The 15,500-nt window shown below is 46.7% G+C and overlaps 2 protein-coding genes across 4 annotated transcripts in view; both read left to right on the top strand.

Moving 5' to 3' along the window:
- UFSP2 (UFM1 specific peptidase 2) overlaps positions 1-4,128 on the top strand; it is a 38,012-nt gene extending 33,884 nt beyond the window's left edge. For all 3 annotated transcript variants that reach the window (XM_078602712.1, XM_078602711.1, XM_078602713.1), the window contains exons 10-12: positions 1,933-2,009; positions 3,235-3,359; positions 3,949-4,128. In XM_078602712.1, coding sequence (XP_078458838.1) covers positions 1,933-2,009; positions 3,235-3,359; positions 3,949-4,035 — 289 coding nt within the window. In that variant the 3' untranslated portion in view covers positions 4,036-4,128. The remainder of the gene's footprint in view (positions 1-1,932; positions 2,010-3,234; positions 3,360-3,948) is intronic.
- Positions 4,129-4,257: 129 nt separating this feature from the next.
- MTHFS (methenyltetrahydrofolate synthetase) lies at positions 4,258-14,454 on the top strand. Its single transcript, XM_078602716.1, has 3 exons — positions 4,258-5,835; positions 12,001-12,334; positions 13,721-14,454. The coding sequence occupies exons 1-3, from the start codon at positions 5,479-5,481 to the stop codon at positions 13,951-13,953; spliced, it is 924 nt and encodes a 307-aa protein (XP_078458842.1). The 5' UTR covers positions 4,258-5,478; the 3' UTR covers positions 13,954-14,454.
- Positions 14,455-15,500: the final 1,046 nt, after the last annotated feature.

Genomic DNA, 15,500 nt, shown 5'->3' with positions numbered 1-15,500 from the left:
TTTAGCTATGGAAAAAAACAAAACCTGGAGGAAGCTCATGCACAACAGGGGGAGAACATACAAACTCACCCCCTATACCACTACAGCTTGCCCCCCCCCCCCTTCAAAGACAAAGATCGCGAGCACCTATGAAAGGGGTTGGTTGGGGTGGGTGGACAGAACCACGCCCAGCCGCCTCTGTGTCCCGAATGGCAATGTTTTTACACGTTGCGCCAAGTACTCAATTGAGGCTCAGTTGACCTAGGAATGGCCCAGGGCCAGTTCAGATAATCATTACTGGTATTGACCGCGAGCAGGAATTGAACTCGGGTCGCCGGGTTTGTAGCGGAATGCGCTAACCGCCATACTTCTGCTCCCCACACACACCCCTACCCCAGTCTACACATACACCCATACCCCACTATACACATACACACCACTACCCCACTCTACACACACACACCCCTACCCCATTCTACACACACACACCCCTACCCCACGCTACATATGCACACACCCTCTGGTTTCCTTCTATAGTTAAATCAAATCACACCATGTAACTGGTATTGCCCGGACATGCCATTGCTGAAAATTAGCTACAAAGTACAGTACCAAATTTCTATTGCACAGAGCAACGTCGCCCCAAACTGCAAACACTTGGCATCGAGTCTTTCAGACTCAATTAAGCTGCCCTTGGTACAGAAGTGTAATAATATTTACAATTGTTCAAAGGAGATCCTGGGAGAAAAGCATTTCAGACATGATCATGTTTGTGGCATTTGTGCAGAAGGGCAACTATCAACAGAGGCATTGAAGTGGCACCCAGGGATCAGCAGCCAAGATGAAGATCGAATAAAAAAAACATCTGGCAGTTTCAGTTTCATTTATTTGGTATAGCCCTGTGAGCCATGCGGCTCTTGACTCGAGTGCAACCGCAACAAACAAAAACATGAACAAAGAACATCTTAAATTGACGACGCGCAACAGAAACATCCAGGAAAACCCAGCTAAATCTTCCAGAAAAAAACACTATCAGCGCTGTGTGCAAAAATCCCAGTGGGATGCAAGTCAAACAATAACAACCATAAGACAATTTAGATTAAAGTTATCAGGCTAACTCCGTACTTTAACAAACAAACATGGCTTAACCGTACGTTTTCGAAATCACCAAAATAAACCTATAAAAACAGTGTAATAGTGATCATAGGAACTGTGATTCTAATTTTACAATGAACGATATACATAACATGAACGACCCATCTTTGCAACCATAGCTGGCAGCACGAGTCACTCCATAACAGCAGGAATATCAGCAAGAGTATCAAAAATTTTAAATGCACCTTTAAAGATCAGCACACTATAATCAAAACTCAAGATCATACTTTACAGCGGACATCCGGAGAGATGCATTTGATTTCAGGCCACTCTGCCTAGCAGTTGCAGCAGGGGGTGTACAGCTCCTCAAGATCAGTTTTGAGTGCAGATCTCACAGGTAATGATCCAAGTTGCAGTTCACCAGTGTTGCTTTAAGCAAGCCTGACTGCTGATGGGAAACTGAATGTCGAAACCGGTCTCTGGTCAGCTCATGTTAAACAAATGCTGCTGAAAGAATTCACTCCCAAAAGGCAATGTGTGGCCGATTGGGTTGTGTAAAAAATATGATAATATGGTATGTGGAGGGACAGGTTTTGGAAGGAGATGTGTTCTGATTATTTACTTTATTACTTATGTTCTCCACAGAGACGCAAATTATGATATGTTATCTAATCTCGGAGTATAATACTAACAGACTCTGGAGATCTGGTACTGACTGAGTGACACTGTGCCTCGCCTGGCTGCAAGGAAGTGCAGGGGACGTTTGTTGACGTCAGAATCATTGGCCTCAATGAATTTTGATATCGATCTCTGCTATCCCTTTAACTGGGGATCTTTGTCATTTGTGAATTGCGACAGCAAAGGCTCAGAAATGGCATCCACTGGAAGGGAGCTGTCGATGCACTTTGAGAATGAAGGAACGCCAGTGATGATCGGTACTGAGCACAGATCCACACGCGCCACGCTACGCACTCGTTTTTACAACCGGCAACTGCACGTGTTTGGTGTCAGTGATGCACGCTCCGATGGACCAAATTGGATTTAGAGCTTTGTGTGTACAGCGGGATACATGATGGGCAGCAGAGGGAAATTCAGCAAAATCCATGCTTCCGATCTGATTTACGAAAGAGATGCTTTCTTCCAAAAACACGCGTAAAACTAATTTAGTAAATTGGTATGGCTTTTCCCAATAGTTTAATACAAAATTTCCAACTCTACTGTTAACATAATAATATACATGAATATTACTTTTCACTATATCAGTTTTCACAGTATAATAATAAATAACATACATATTAAAACGATTTAATAATTAATTTAAAACAAAAATAATTCACCTCAGGGAACTCCCGCTGCATGTTGGAATGACTGGCAAGGCGATGTGGAGGCGTTACTGTTGCACTGCAAGGAACACCTTGACGCTGTTGCGGATGGATGGCGACGCAGCCTCCCGGGTAGCTTCTTGTTTGGTGATTTCGTGGTGCATGTCGAAGCGAAATTTATTTAACGTGGAAATTCGATTTCGTGAACCGAGAAATGTCTATAATTTGTCAATTGCGTGAACGCGAAATTTCGTAAACAAAACGTTTGTAAATCAAGCGATACCTGTACACTATGTACGCATCAAAAACATGAAGAAACAACATTACGCTACATCAGATAGATCATTTCACAAGTGGAAGCCAGACGGTTGCACCAAGCCAATTATAATCTCATGACTCTCTGAGCACGTGCACGATGCGGTGCCTGTGCACCCGATAGGCACCCTTGCCCATCGACAATGGACCGCGAGTCCTGCTCCAGTGTTTGGCGGCAGCGCGGTGGTGACACTCGTGCCTCACAGCAAGAGAAGGGCCTGCATCGGATTCCCGACTCAGGCGTCTTATTGTGTACAGTTTGTATTCTCTTCCCCTGCTGTGCATGGGCTTCCTCCACGTTCTATGGTTTCCTTTGATAGTTAAAAAAAAACTGTAACTGGTATTGACCAGACATCCCTATGCTGTAGACCGAGCTACTATTAGGATGACACACAGCAACATCACCCTCTACTGCAAAACCTTTACAAGACGCTCCTGAGATTAAGCCTTGAGGTTTTAGTGAGGTTTTCCTGGGTGAACGGGTGTTAACAGCAATAATTATATATTTGTGTGTGTGGACCAGGCGGAGGGCTGCTGGCGCACACCATCGTGGGGGTGGCGTGGAGTGAGAGCTCGGGACAGATCCGCTTCCTCATCCTGGACCCTCACTACACAGGGGCAGAAGACCTGAGCACTGTGCAGGACAAGGTGCAACGCACGCCAGTAGAAACGTTTCGATTGTCATGGTTCGCAACATGTAGCGGTTTGTTCTGGTTAACAGTTACACTTATGGTTCGATTCGACTCCCCTGACTCGCTCATACTATGATCGGGAGATGTTAAATTGTATTCTAGTCGCAAGCATTCACATGTACCTACAACTGTGGTGACACCAACGATGTGCAGTCACTTGCACACAAGTGCACACAAGTGCAAGTGACTGCATGTGCTGATGGATGTTCACCGTGGTGTGTTGTGTCCATGGAGTCTGGAGTTGTCTTTCAAGAGTAGTTTCACTGGGCAGCCAGATGGCCCAGCAGTAGAGTGAGTGGTTCACAATGGGAAGGATGGGCATTGATCAGCCCATCGTCCCTTTGGGGTCCACAGAATAAACACCACTTTCTGGGGAAGTCAACAGTGGTTGTCCCTATGGAGACACTCACCCCTGTCGTAGCAATGTAGGATTTTCACCACCGGCTCAGGGCTGTAAAAAGATGAGCTCCACCTTAATGTATTAACATATTAACGTGCAGGAAGTCACTTGACGTTTTGTTTACCTGTACCCATTCCCTCTGCAGGGTTGGTGTGGGTGGAAGGGACCGGACTTCTGGGACCGCACTGTCTACTACAACATGTGCCTGCCGCTGCGTCCCCGCGAGCTGTGAGCCGTGAGCGCAACGTCATTGCGCCGCTCTGTAGTGCACAACGTGGGGAATAAAGAACAGATGCACAGGGGTGTCGTGTGCGCTCGTCTTGAACTGTCTGTAATCTCGGTGTGTTCCGCGACGGCAACTAGAGCGGGAAAATAAAAATCCGCCTCCATGTAGAACGCTATTTATTTTGAGGTATTCTGCAGATCAATAGGCAAAAATCATCAAGCATGATAACTGTGACTACCCACCGAATTTACAAGCGCTAGTGCCATTCGACCGATAACCACACTACATCAAGACAACATTAACAACTGTTAATATTACCACTGCTTGTTTATCATGAAAAGTCTAATTTTTTTTAAGGAGGGTCCTGCCAAGTTTTTGTATTTGAGGGTGGTCTTGCTGTGCCACCCACTTGAGGTCATTTGCAGGTAATTTTGGACGTTTAACTTGGGACATTTTGGCCAATGCCAGAAATGGGAGGAAACCCATGTAGAACAACAGGGGGAGAACTTACGAACTCCACACAGCCTGGCATTGAACCAAGGCGATGCTTTCTATGAGGTGCAAGTGTTAAACCCGTGCCACCCTGCCACTGTCTTAAGGATGATGCAGACCCAGACAATGTTAGTAACGTTATTTGACTTGAGTGCGCATAAGATAATCTTCAGTTGTAACCCTCTCATAGAATTCTCCAGCTTAAATTGGTTGTGCAAGACCTATGCTTTGCCCAAAATAGAGACGCAAACAATTTCCCTCCCCATATCGCTCTCCACATAACAAATACGAGTATTGTTTACACAGTCCATAGTCCCCGCGGGAGTGCATTATTTCGGCAGCATTGGTGCAGCACAATAAAACTCTGGGACTGGATTCGACACAGCATCTCATCAGCAGCAGCCCAGGCCCACTCCAATCATCAATGCTGCTGAAATGATGTACTCGAGCAGGGTCAGGATCACGGAGCAAAGCCACGTTTCTCATTGGACTCCGCGTGGAAAGCGTAATGTGTTGTTACATCCATCCGTTTGTGCCGAACTAAGAACCTAATTCCTACAGAGAGGGACCTCGCCTCTTACGTTTGGCAATTCAGCAGCATGGATTATTTATTAAAGCGGGCCGCACTGCTGCTAATGAGACGCTGTGTTGTCCAGAGTCTACTTGTACTGAACCAAAGCTGTTAAAACCATGCACTCCAAGCAGGGACGTGGTGGGGGTGGCGATGGTCTGTTTCCACAGGACTTGTGGAGACGTGGACATGTAAAGGAGACATTGTTATTTTGTTATTAATATGCCAATGATTACGTTTGAATCCCAATAGTAAATTATGGAGTGATGTGTTGGCAGTGGTGCGCAAATAACAAACACATTCACCAATAACAGTACTGTAGCCTTAAAAGATCATCCATCTGTTCCGGAAGTCATGAACGATTGAGTTTTGTTACTTAAGAGTAAATGGCCGCGGTCCCTCAGGAAGGGGTGATACGCACGCGCATTGGGCCGTGTGCGAGACGGGCGCAGCGGGCAGCCAATGGCAACGACGCGAGGGAGTGGGGGGGCGAGGCCTGTCCGGTAGGAGGCGGGGCCGGCCTGAGGGGTCTCTTGACGCTGCCCTCCTCGCGCCACTCGCGCGCGGATCTCCGCGCAGCCTCCGTTTCTGCCCCCTCCGAGCAGTCGCGGCACCCACCGGGAGTCGCCATGGCATCGGCCGTGCGAGCCGCGAAGCGCGCGCTGCGGAACGAAGTGAAGGCCGCGCTGGGGGCGATGGCGCCCGAGGAGCGTGGACGGCAGCAGCTCGAGCTCACGAGGCGGGTGCGCGGGGCCTGGCGGGGTGTGGTGGGGGGGGACCCGCGCGGGTCGTGAGCCAGGCGAGGTCACTGACCAATTCGGCGGCTCGCCTCTACGGTCACAATCAGAATTTTTACTTAGACTGGAGGAGGAATCCGATGAGCGAAAAAGCTCTTTTTCGCAGATGGCCAGTCGTGGCGGGTCGGTAAGTTATAACAAAAAACTCTAGGAAAACACTAGGAGTGCAAAGTAGAGAAAAGAATGAAGTCTCTAATAAAACAAATATAAATACAAATTGCATAAGTACAGTATACATACACTCCTGCGTATATATCACAACTAAAAGCAAGCTTGGGCAAGACACAACAATAGTCCCACACCAAGAACACAGTAGGTAGAAGTCTTTCAATTAAATTGCACATGAAATGTAACTATCGATACTGCACGGGTAAGGATCAAAGTTACAAATCACATTTGCAAATGCGGTTGTATCCGGCGCAAATCTTTGCTTCGGGATATCTTTCAGGGAAGCGTTGCGATGTAAACGCAGGAAACGAGGTGATTGATGGCCGCTGCGCGTTCTTGAGGAAGCCGAGTGCCGATGCGGGAGGCTCCGGTGGCTCGGAGAGGGCTTCAGGAGAGAGTCCGCGTGGTCATTGTCGCTTACGCCTCCATCGAAGCAGTGCAGAACTACGCAATGGCTTCCTGTGCGGTTCAGTTTGGATTGCCTGGCCACAATCGCACCGTTGTCGCTCATCTTTAATCTCCCGTTCATGAAGGAGATGTGCGCATTGGCCTGTTAATGTTTGAAGGTTACTCCACCAGGGTTTTCTAGAAGGAATGGCAAAGCTAGGAGGTGCGGTGATGTGTGGGTCTCGAATGAAGGTATTTATCATGGACGTTCACGATGTACCACTCCGTTCAGCAGCGTTTTTGCAGATTCGGTTAATAAGGGGGATCTGTTGAAGTGGAAAGTGGTTATGGGAGCATTCGGTCGAAGTCTCCAGCGATAGCAATACATCTCAATTGCAGTGACCATCGGCTGTTAAAGGGTATTCTCAATGTGCTTGATGTGTATGTCCTGTGCAGCAAGTGCTACGCCATCTGCATACTGTATATGAACTTTTGAAATGCTGTACATGGCAGGTCATCTATGTGCATTGGCATAAAGCTAACTGTTGGACAGCAGCAACAACTGCAGGTGGGCACTTAGGGCACACGCCGCTGAGCATATACGCAGGTATGCTGGCAGGGCGGAGGAACTGGGGCAAGGGACATGATAGACCTCGTGTGGAAGCCCCTGGAATCCTCTGGAGGGTTCGAGAAGGGAGGCATGGCTAAGGTAATATAAGCAGTGGAGAGCAAGAGCTCTGGGCTGCCGGTTCTGGGATTGGACTCGTCACTGTCGCTGTCGTCATCGCCCTTGTCGCTGCCGCATTCACCTGATCATTGTGTGGCCAGACAGTAGTTGGCTGTCCCGGTCGACGCCGTCGGTGCAACGCGGACAGGGTCATGTCTGGGACGGGTCGTGCGGCAGCGGGGTCTGATCGAAATTAGGGATTTCGATCGATCATTGGGGGGGCATGCCCCCCCCCCCCCCCCCCCCCACTTGGACCAACTTCGATAGCAGGCCTCGATGCCAAGCAGTTGTCACGGGCAGCAGCGGGGTCAATCGTTGCTATGCCAGTTTTCTGATGACACTGGAAACCAGTTCCAGTGAGGGTGTGGAAGGCAACGATCCGTCGGCAGCAGCTACAGCCGGTTTGAAATCCGGCAGTTGGGGGTCGATAATGGGAGACTGTCTGGTAAGACGTGGGGGGCACGTTCCATCAGCTTGGAGGTGCAGGACATGAGGGATATTGGCTGCTGTTGGAGTTTCTTGAGGTTACATGCCCAGTTCTGTGGGACTCTGCGAGTATATACATTTCTATACCACTTCATTGGTCACTGTTTAAGTCTATGGATCTCTTCGTAATTCTAGATTTGAAGCTTTCGTGACTGCAAGTATTCATATTCTTAGGTTTTCGGTAAAGTCACGTAGGTAAAAATAAAATTAATAAAAGTAAAATAAAATAAAAATCACGACGTTTCGGAGGCAACACAAGCTTCCGTCTTCAGGTGGAACCGTCAGCACGATAGCTGTATCAAGTAAATGAGATTATACAAGAGATACTACCCCATATATATACTGGTTGGGGGGGGGGATGGGCCAGGAACGGCCCACTTTTTATTATTATGGTAAGGTGCGGCTTGAGACTACGGCTAGTCTACATAACAAAGGACTGAGCCTTTATTATGGTAAGGTGCGGCTTGACACTACGGCTAGTCTACATAAAGGAATGAGCCTGAGAGGGGGGGGGGGTGCCAGAGTTGTTCAAAGTGCAACTGCTGCTAATGAGACCGAGCCTCTGCCATGTACATGGTAAAAGCACAAAAGCAGGTCAGGAAGAAACAGCCTCCTGCTATGTTTGGTGGGTAAAACTTATAGCAGGAAACCAGTGTGTGAAAAAAGAAGCTAAACATGGTAAAACAAAACTGGCTGTCTATCAGTAACCTGTACAGTAACTCAAGAATAGTTGTCTGTCAAATAAGATGGTCCAAATATGTGTAGTTAAATCTTTTTTGCATGGTTAATCACATCTTTCCAATGATTACTCAGTTTGTAACCATCATCACGGTTGAAATTATGTCTGTGTTTGTATATTTGTATGGCTTCGTGTACAAACCTTTGATGGTAGCCAGGAGGTTTGCAGAGTACCTTGGTCTCAGAAAAGACAATTTCATGAGAGCCCACAGAGTTGTAGCAATGATCGGCAACGGCCGAAGAATCAGTTCTGCCGTGTTTCAGATCTGATTTGTGCTCGCGGACACGATCAGAGACATGACGTTTCGTTTCTCCAATGTAGCAATCACCACAACTGCAACTCAGTTTGTAGACTCCAGGATACTGTAAGTCAGGAACGACATCCTGGACCTACTTAATGATTGGAGTTACTCCAAAATTAAAAACGATCCTACTAATAGCCTAACGACAAAAACCAACAAAATCCTCACGAGTTCGACTTCCCTAATTGAACCAACCAAAACGTCCCTCTCTAAAACCATCGGCGGCAAGACCTCCCAGACTCTATGGTCTTCCCAAGATCCATAAAGAAGGCACCCCGCTATGACCCATCGTGTCGACGATCAACTCTCCTACCTACAAACTAGCCCGGTTTCTACCAGATACTCTGCTTCCCTTCACAGGCAAGACCTCTTCGGCAGTACTCAACTCAACCCAATTAGTCTCTATGGTCAAGGACATGGTACTATCTCCTGATGACATCCTCGTCAGTTTTGATGTAGTATCTCTGTTTACCAAAGTCCCAGTACCGGACACCCTAACAATAATTGAGGACTTGGTCCAACATGGATTGAATTCGGATATACCTGCGCTGGTTAGGCATTGCCTCACCAACACTTATTTTACCTGGAATGGCACCTTCTACAAACAGAATGAGGGTACCCCTATGGGCTCCCCGTTGTCACCAGTGATAGCCAACATGTTCATGGAAAAGTTTGAATCAGAGGCCATCCAGACATCCACCCTGCGTCCTTCCCTGTGGAAGAGGTATGTGGATGACACTTTCGTCATTTGGCCACATGGCCTCCCAGCATTGAACCACTTCTTGGACCACATCAATTCCAGACACCCATCCATCAGATTCACCATGGAATTGGAGAAAGATGGTAAACTACCATTCTTAGATATTCTGTTTGAGAGGAGACCTGACGGATCCTTGGGAGATTCTGTCTACAGGAAAGCCACCCACACAGATTCCTACTTGAAACCGGATTCCCATCACCACCCATCTCAAAAGAATTCTCTCATCAAAACGCTATACCACAGAGCTCATGGCATTTCTGACCAACACCACCTGGCCAGTGAATTAAGACATGTACATCGGGCCCTCAGGATGAACGGATACTCTGACCGCACCATCCGCCAAGCTGTTTCTCCCACCATACAGAAACAGCCACATGAAACTTCGATCAAAACTATCACGTTGCCATACATAGCAGGTGTGACCAAAAAGATCTCCAAAATTCTAAACAAACATAAGATCCAAGTCCGATTCAGTACAGTGCATAAAATCCGTGATCTGATTCCATCTGTGAAGGATGTCGTTCCTGACTGAGTTGCAGTTGTGGTGATTGCTACATTGGAGAAACGAAACGTCATGTCTCTGATCGTGTCCGCGAGCACAAGTCAGATCTGAAACACGGCAGAACTGATTCTTCGGCCGTTGCCGATCATTGCTACAACTCTGTGGGCTCTCATGAAATTGTCTTTTCCGAGACCCCGGTGCTCTGCAAACCTCCTGGCTACCATCAAAGGTTTGTACACAAAGCCATACAAATATACAAACACAGACATAATTTCAACGTGATGATGGTTACAAACTGAGTAATCATTGGAAAGATGTGATTAACCATGCAAAAAGATTTAACTACACATATTTGGACCATCTTATTTGACAGAAAACTATTCTTGAGTTACTGTACAGGTTACTTATAGACAGCCAGTTTTGTTTTACCATGTTTAGCTTCTTTTTTCACACTGGTTTCCTGCTATAAGTTTTACCCACCAAACAACATAGCAGGAGGCTGTTTCTTCCTGACCTGCTTTTGTGCTTTTACCATGTACATGGCAGAGGCTCGGTCTCATTAGCAGCAGTTGCACTTTAAACAACTCTGGCACCCCCCCCCCCCCCTCTCAGGCACAGTCCTTTGTTATGTAGACTAGCCGTACTGTCAAGCCGCACCTTACCATAATAAAGGCTCAGTCCTTTGTTATGTAGACTAGCCGTAGTCTCAAGCCGCACCTTACCATAATAATAAAAAAAGTGGGCCGTTCCTGGCCCATCCCCCCCCCTCAACCAGTATATATATGGGGTAGTATCTCTTGTAATCTCTCATTTACTTGATACAGCTATCGTGCTGTGACGGTTCCACCTGAAGACGGAAGCTTGTGTTGCCTCCGAAACGTCGTGATTTTTTATTTTATTTTTTATTTTACTTTTATTAATTTTAATTTTTTACCTTCGTGACTTTACCGAAAACCTAAAAATATCTCTTCGTAAGTCTGTATGCAAGTTACTGGTAACGAGACTGGAACCATCAACTAGCTACCCTTTGAGAACCCTGTTAGGTAGTGAAACCCGCATTGGAATCCAGGACCCAGTGGTTCCGCCAGCTCAGTACTCTGACCTCTGAGCCCCCTGGCAGCTTCAATGTAATGCATGTTTGTTGTGAATGTGTAAAACGCCTGCACGCAATTATTTTTTTACCATGGTCGATTTGAGCTATCCGATTGGTTAAGTAACCGATTACTATACCAATGATCACTTTCATTCTTGGACTAGTTGGATAAACCCAAAGAGGTCATGGGACTGTATGGAAGGCGAGGCCGTTGGATGGGGCTTGGTGACGCTACGCTAGTCGTGTCTTCGAAGGCAGAATGTGGAGGCAGCAAGCGGCCTGAGTAAATCTCATGCAAAAAAAGTTGATTACAATTTTCAGTCAATTACTCTATTTAATCCGCGGATCGAGTCTTCTTATTACGTATAGAGAAAAGCCTCACTGAGACGAGACTTTTCGGAATGATCCTGCCAAGTTTTTGCGGTAGGGGGGCGATGTTGCTGCTGTGCATAATCACAATCGAATGATTTGAAGGTCATTTTTCAGCAGTGCGATGTTTTTGAAAATACCAAATCCATTCTCTTTAGTTCTTTCGGTAAAGTCACGTAGGTATAAAATTAAAATAAATCAATTATAAAAATAAACAATCAAAATAAATCAAATCACGACGTTTCGGAAGCAACACAAGCCTCCGTCATCAGGTGGGACAGCCACAGCAAGAAATAATTTGCTGTAGTGGACAATAGCTGCTCGTAACAAGATATTATAAATCCATTGTGCGTTGTTTTAGCTGTGGGAAGAAACAGAAGAACCCAGAGGAAACCAAATTGCATGGACAAAGGTACCCGAGTCGAGAATAATACCCAGGCCCTTGTTGCTGTGAGACACAAGTGTTACCACCGTTCCATCATTCCGCCCAGATATCGCGACAATCTTATCATGAACATTTGTCTCATTGTACCGTGACAAAACAATATTGTGGCAACTCCGCCAATTGCAACGCCTCAGGTTATCTCTCACCCACGATTCCTGGCGGCACGTCGCTTCGGCATCTATCTGAGCCTGTCGGACGAGCCCGACACTTCGGCCATCCTGGAATCAGCGTTTCTCCGCGGGACGGCTTGCTTCGTGCCCCGTTACGCCCACGGGGCCCCCGCAGGCCTGGCTGGATCACCTGCATTAGCAGACTCCTCAAAATCGCCGGCAGCAGCAGCACCGCCACCGGACATGGAGCTGTTGCGAGTGGCGTCCATGGAGGACGTGCTTTCTCTTCCGCTGACCCCGTGGAGAATCCCGCAGCCCGCGATGGACGATGATTCCCGGGAAGATGCAATCCAGGGCGGTGAGGCCAGAGGGAAGGGCTTACTTTCACCCATCACACCATCTCCACCATACTTACTTTTTCTCTGGCTGAGGTTATTATAGGTCACCTGCGCCAGTCTACAGCTACCTGGAAAATGTGACATAGTAAGCCATGACAGAGACTTATGAACTTACAGAGACCCGCAGATTTACTCCAGAATTATAATTCTAAGAGAGGCTCGCATAGACGCACATCGAGACCCATCAATTTACTCTTGGCATAATTTTCCGTCGGGACCGTTTGGTTCAGCGACATAGAAAAAATGTCCTCACCTGGTAACACAGCACAGTATACCCCTGGCTCTGGCTGACGGTATATGCCTCACGGTGGACATCATCATCGACTGATGTTATCCCAACGAGCTTTGGCCACACCTGTTGGTGGCACGATTCAAATTGCTAAATTTGCACTGACTCACAAATTACTGGTTTGGGTAAAACCACGTAGCAATATCGTCCTCTACTGGCAGATTACGGTAATGCCAATTTGAAAGCCAGTGCTGCGTAGGGGCAGCTGGCACTGGGTTCCCTTGACTAGACACCACAGTGGGCGCCACAGTGGTGAAATCTTAACTACCTTGCCTGGTATACAGGAGATTGTGGGTTCGACCCTGACCCCTGTATATTTGGAGTTTGCATGTCTCTTCCCGTGGTCAGATTGATTTTTCTCCGAGTCCTCCGGTTTTCCCCTCCACATTTAGAAACGTGTTCAGAGTATTTGGCTGTGACACATTTCCACATAAGCCAATTCGTCGAGCTATAATTTGTGATAGCCAGGTCGCTTCTAAAAAGGAGCTATGCAGCTCAATGGGCCTTATCTGATAAAAAAAATGGTTTAGTTCGAGTTTCTAGATTGCCACAGACGGCAATGGAATGGTTGAGATGGGGTGTGTGATGCAAGGCACCGAGTTGCTGAGACACTTAAGCAAGTGCCCCGTACATGCAGTAATTTCCCTGTCGATTATGTAATTGTTGCTGTTATTGTCAAACAGGGGAGCTGTACGCCATGATTGTTGTCGTTGCTTTTTTAAATTATTGTCATTGTGGTTGTAGTTACTAACTGGCCAGATGCCTCAGCAGTACGGTGAGCAGCTTGCTAATCAGAAGGTTGCGAGTTCAAATCCAGGTTGGGGATTGACTTGGCCTATCTTCTCTCTGGGGTTGATAAAATAACTACTGCTCCGCAGGGAAATCAAAATTGGCTGCGAATAGGAGCATGAAATTTCCACCACTGCCTAAGGGTTGTAAACTGTAGACGAGCACTGCTCAATCGAGCAGAAAACCACTTTAACTTGAGTTGTTACTCTCTTGGGTGTCGCTGCAGCTATCGCTCTTTGTTGTTGTTGTTGTTGTGGTTGTCACACAGGAGGGCTGGACCTGCTGATCGTCCCGGGCCTCGCGTTCTCCCGTGACGGCCGTCGTCTCGGCAGGGGGAAAGGATTCTATGACCGCTTCCTGTGCCGCCTGCGCTCCGCTGCGCGGGGGAGCGCACTGGCACCGCACCCATACACCCTCGCCATCGCCTTCTCCATGCAGATCCACGAGGACATCCCTACGGAGCACGTAGACGAGCTCATCGACGAGGTCCTCACGGTGTGAGGGCCGTGGCCAGGGAGACTGGACGGAGCTTCTTTTTTAGCCAAACACCCATAATCTGCAGCATCAATATTCACATGATTATTACTACGACTGTCAATTCCCATCACTTTTGAACCGCTTTGCCTTGTTAATGCGTCGCAAAAAAGGTGGCAAGCGTTAATACGTTCGTGCCGTCCAACTATCTGTAATAGGGATTACGAAAACTCTCGCGATAGATAACTTCATATAAGTAAAACTATAGTTGTGTTGCTTACCCCAGAAATAAATTGCCATTTTGATAAAAGATTGCTCAAAACTTGAAAATAACAATCGGGTGCTCGGCGTATCAACATTTTTGGCCAAGGTGATGACATGCATCATGCGAGCACTGCAACTTCCCCTCCTCTCCAGGTGATATCAGGAGGTGTGATGTCATTACCATGTCATGCTTCATGTGACAACCCATGTGACTTGAAATGTAATATCATGATCGCTCATTAAATACTTCCTAGGCCAAACGAATGTAAAGTTTTTCAGAATCGATGCATTTTTATGTTTTGTTTTCCCGAAACCTCAAAACAATGTTCATCTTATTGAGTGCTGGTTTGCGTCTCCAAAGTGTTGGCCAACATTTAATCATTGTGACTGCTTTTCAATAAGGCGAGTTACTCACAGAAGCACAACTTTGCGTTAAAAGTTGTATTTTGGTTCATGATAGTTATCTTGACCCCATGTTAGACAGGAAAGCTTTAAAAACCTCACGGCCTTTATCTTGATATGTCTTTCCCGAGAGTAAGGAGCAATGGTCCAGAGGCGTTCCACAAATGTACGATTCACGAGATTAGGTTAATGAGAAAATGGACGTTAATTGCATTTTCATATCCGTGTGGTGTCACTGCTGTATGGCTTCCATAATGCAATGTGGGAGCCAGCACAAGTTTTGTCTTGAACAGCCTGTAGCTGCATCGATTAAAACATAATTACGCTTATGGTAGATTAATCTAATTCTGCGAGAATAGATTATCCCTTATTACATGTTGCATTGGATCATGTGAACCCTGCAGCCACTAGTGGCACTACTTTAACGACTGCGAAAAAAGTAGAATCGATTCAGTCGTGACAAGGGGGTTTAATCGCTACATCGCTCATGTCAAAGTAAAGTCATTTAATCAGTTGGCATCAGGCATTAGCGATAATACATTACTAATCTTCAATGAAGTAATCTCCATATATATAAAAGGCAAAGTTGTGAATGTGTCTATTCAAAATGTTTAGCGTACTTCCCGACATGCAACAAACTGGAAATTTGCCATGTGGGTACTTTCCAGACTGTACACCATGCAACAATTATAAAAATTTACTTTTGGTTTTTTTGGGTGGGGGAGCTCAATAATGCATACGTATATTTTTTGCAAGGCAAGTGAGCTGTGACGTCAAATCTGTCATGTGACCCGCGCATGCAGAAGCGTAACCCAGTGTAGTGTAGTGGTTAGCGCGCTGCGCTACGAACCCGGCGACCCGAGTTCGATTCCCGCTCACGGCCACCATCGGTGACGATTATTTGATCC

The sequence above is a fragment of the Lampetra planeri genome, chromosome 19 (assembly GCF_965212315.1).
Source record: "Lampetra planeri chromosome 19, kcLamPlan1.2.h2, whole genome shotgun sequence".
Classification (NCBI taxonomy): domain Eukaryota; kingdom Metazoa; phylum Chordata; class Hyperoartia; order Petromyzontiformes; family Petromyzontidae; genus Lampetra; species Lampetra planeri.
Note: the sequence above shows the minus strand (reverse complement) of the source record. Positions and strands in the feature narration are given on the sequence as shown.

Bases quoted from the DNA above. Each gene is read 5' to 3' on its own strand.
- MTHFS (XM_078602716.1), top strand. From the start codon at position 5,479: ATGGCCGCGGTCCCTCAGGAAGGGGTGATACGCACGCGCATTGGGCCG. The intron at 5,836-12,000 runs GTGCGCGGGGCC...GCAACGCCTCAG, and splicing joins AGCTCGAGCTCACGAGGCGG to GTTATCTCTCACCCACGATT. The intron at 12,335-13,720 runs GTGAGGCCAGAG...GTTGTCACACAG, and splicing joins GGAAGATGCAATCCAGGGCG to GAGGGCTGGACCTGCTGATC.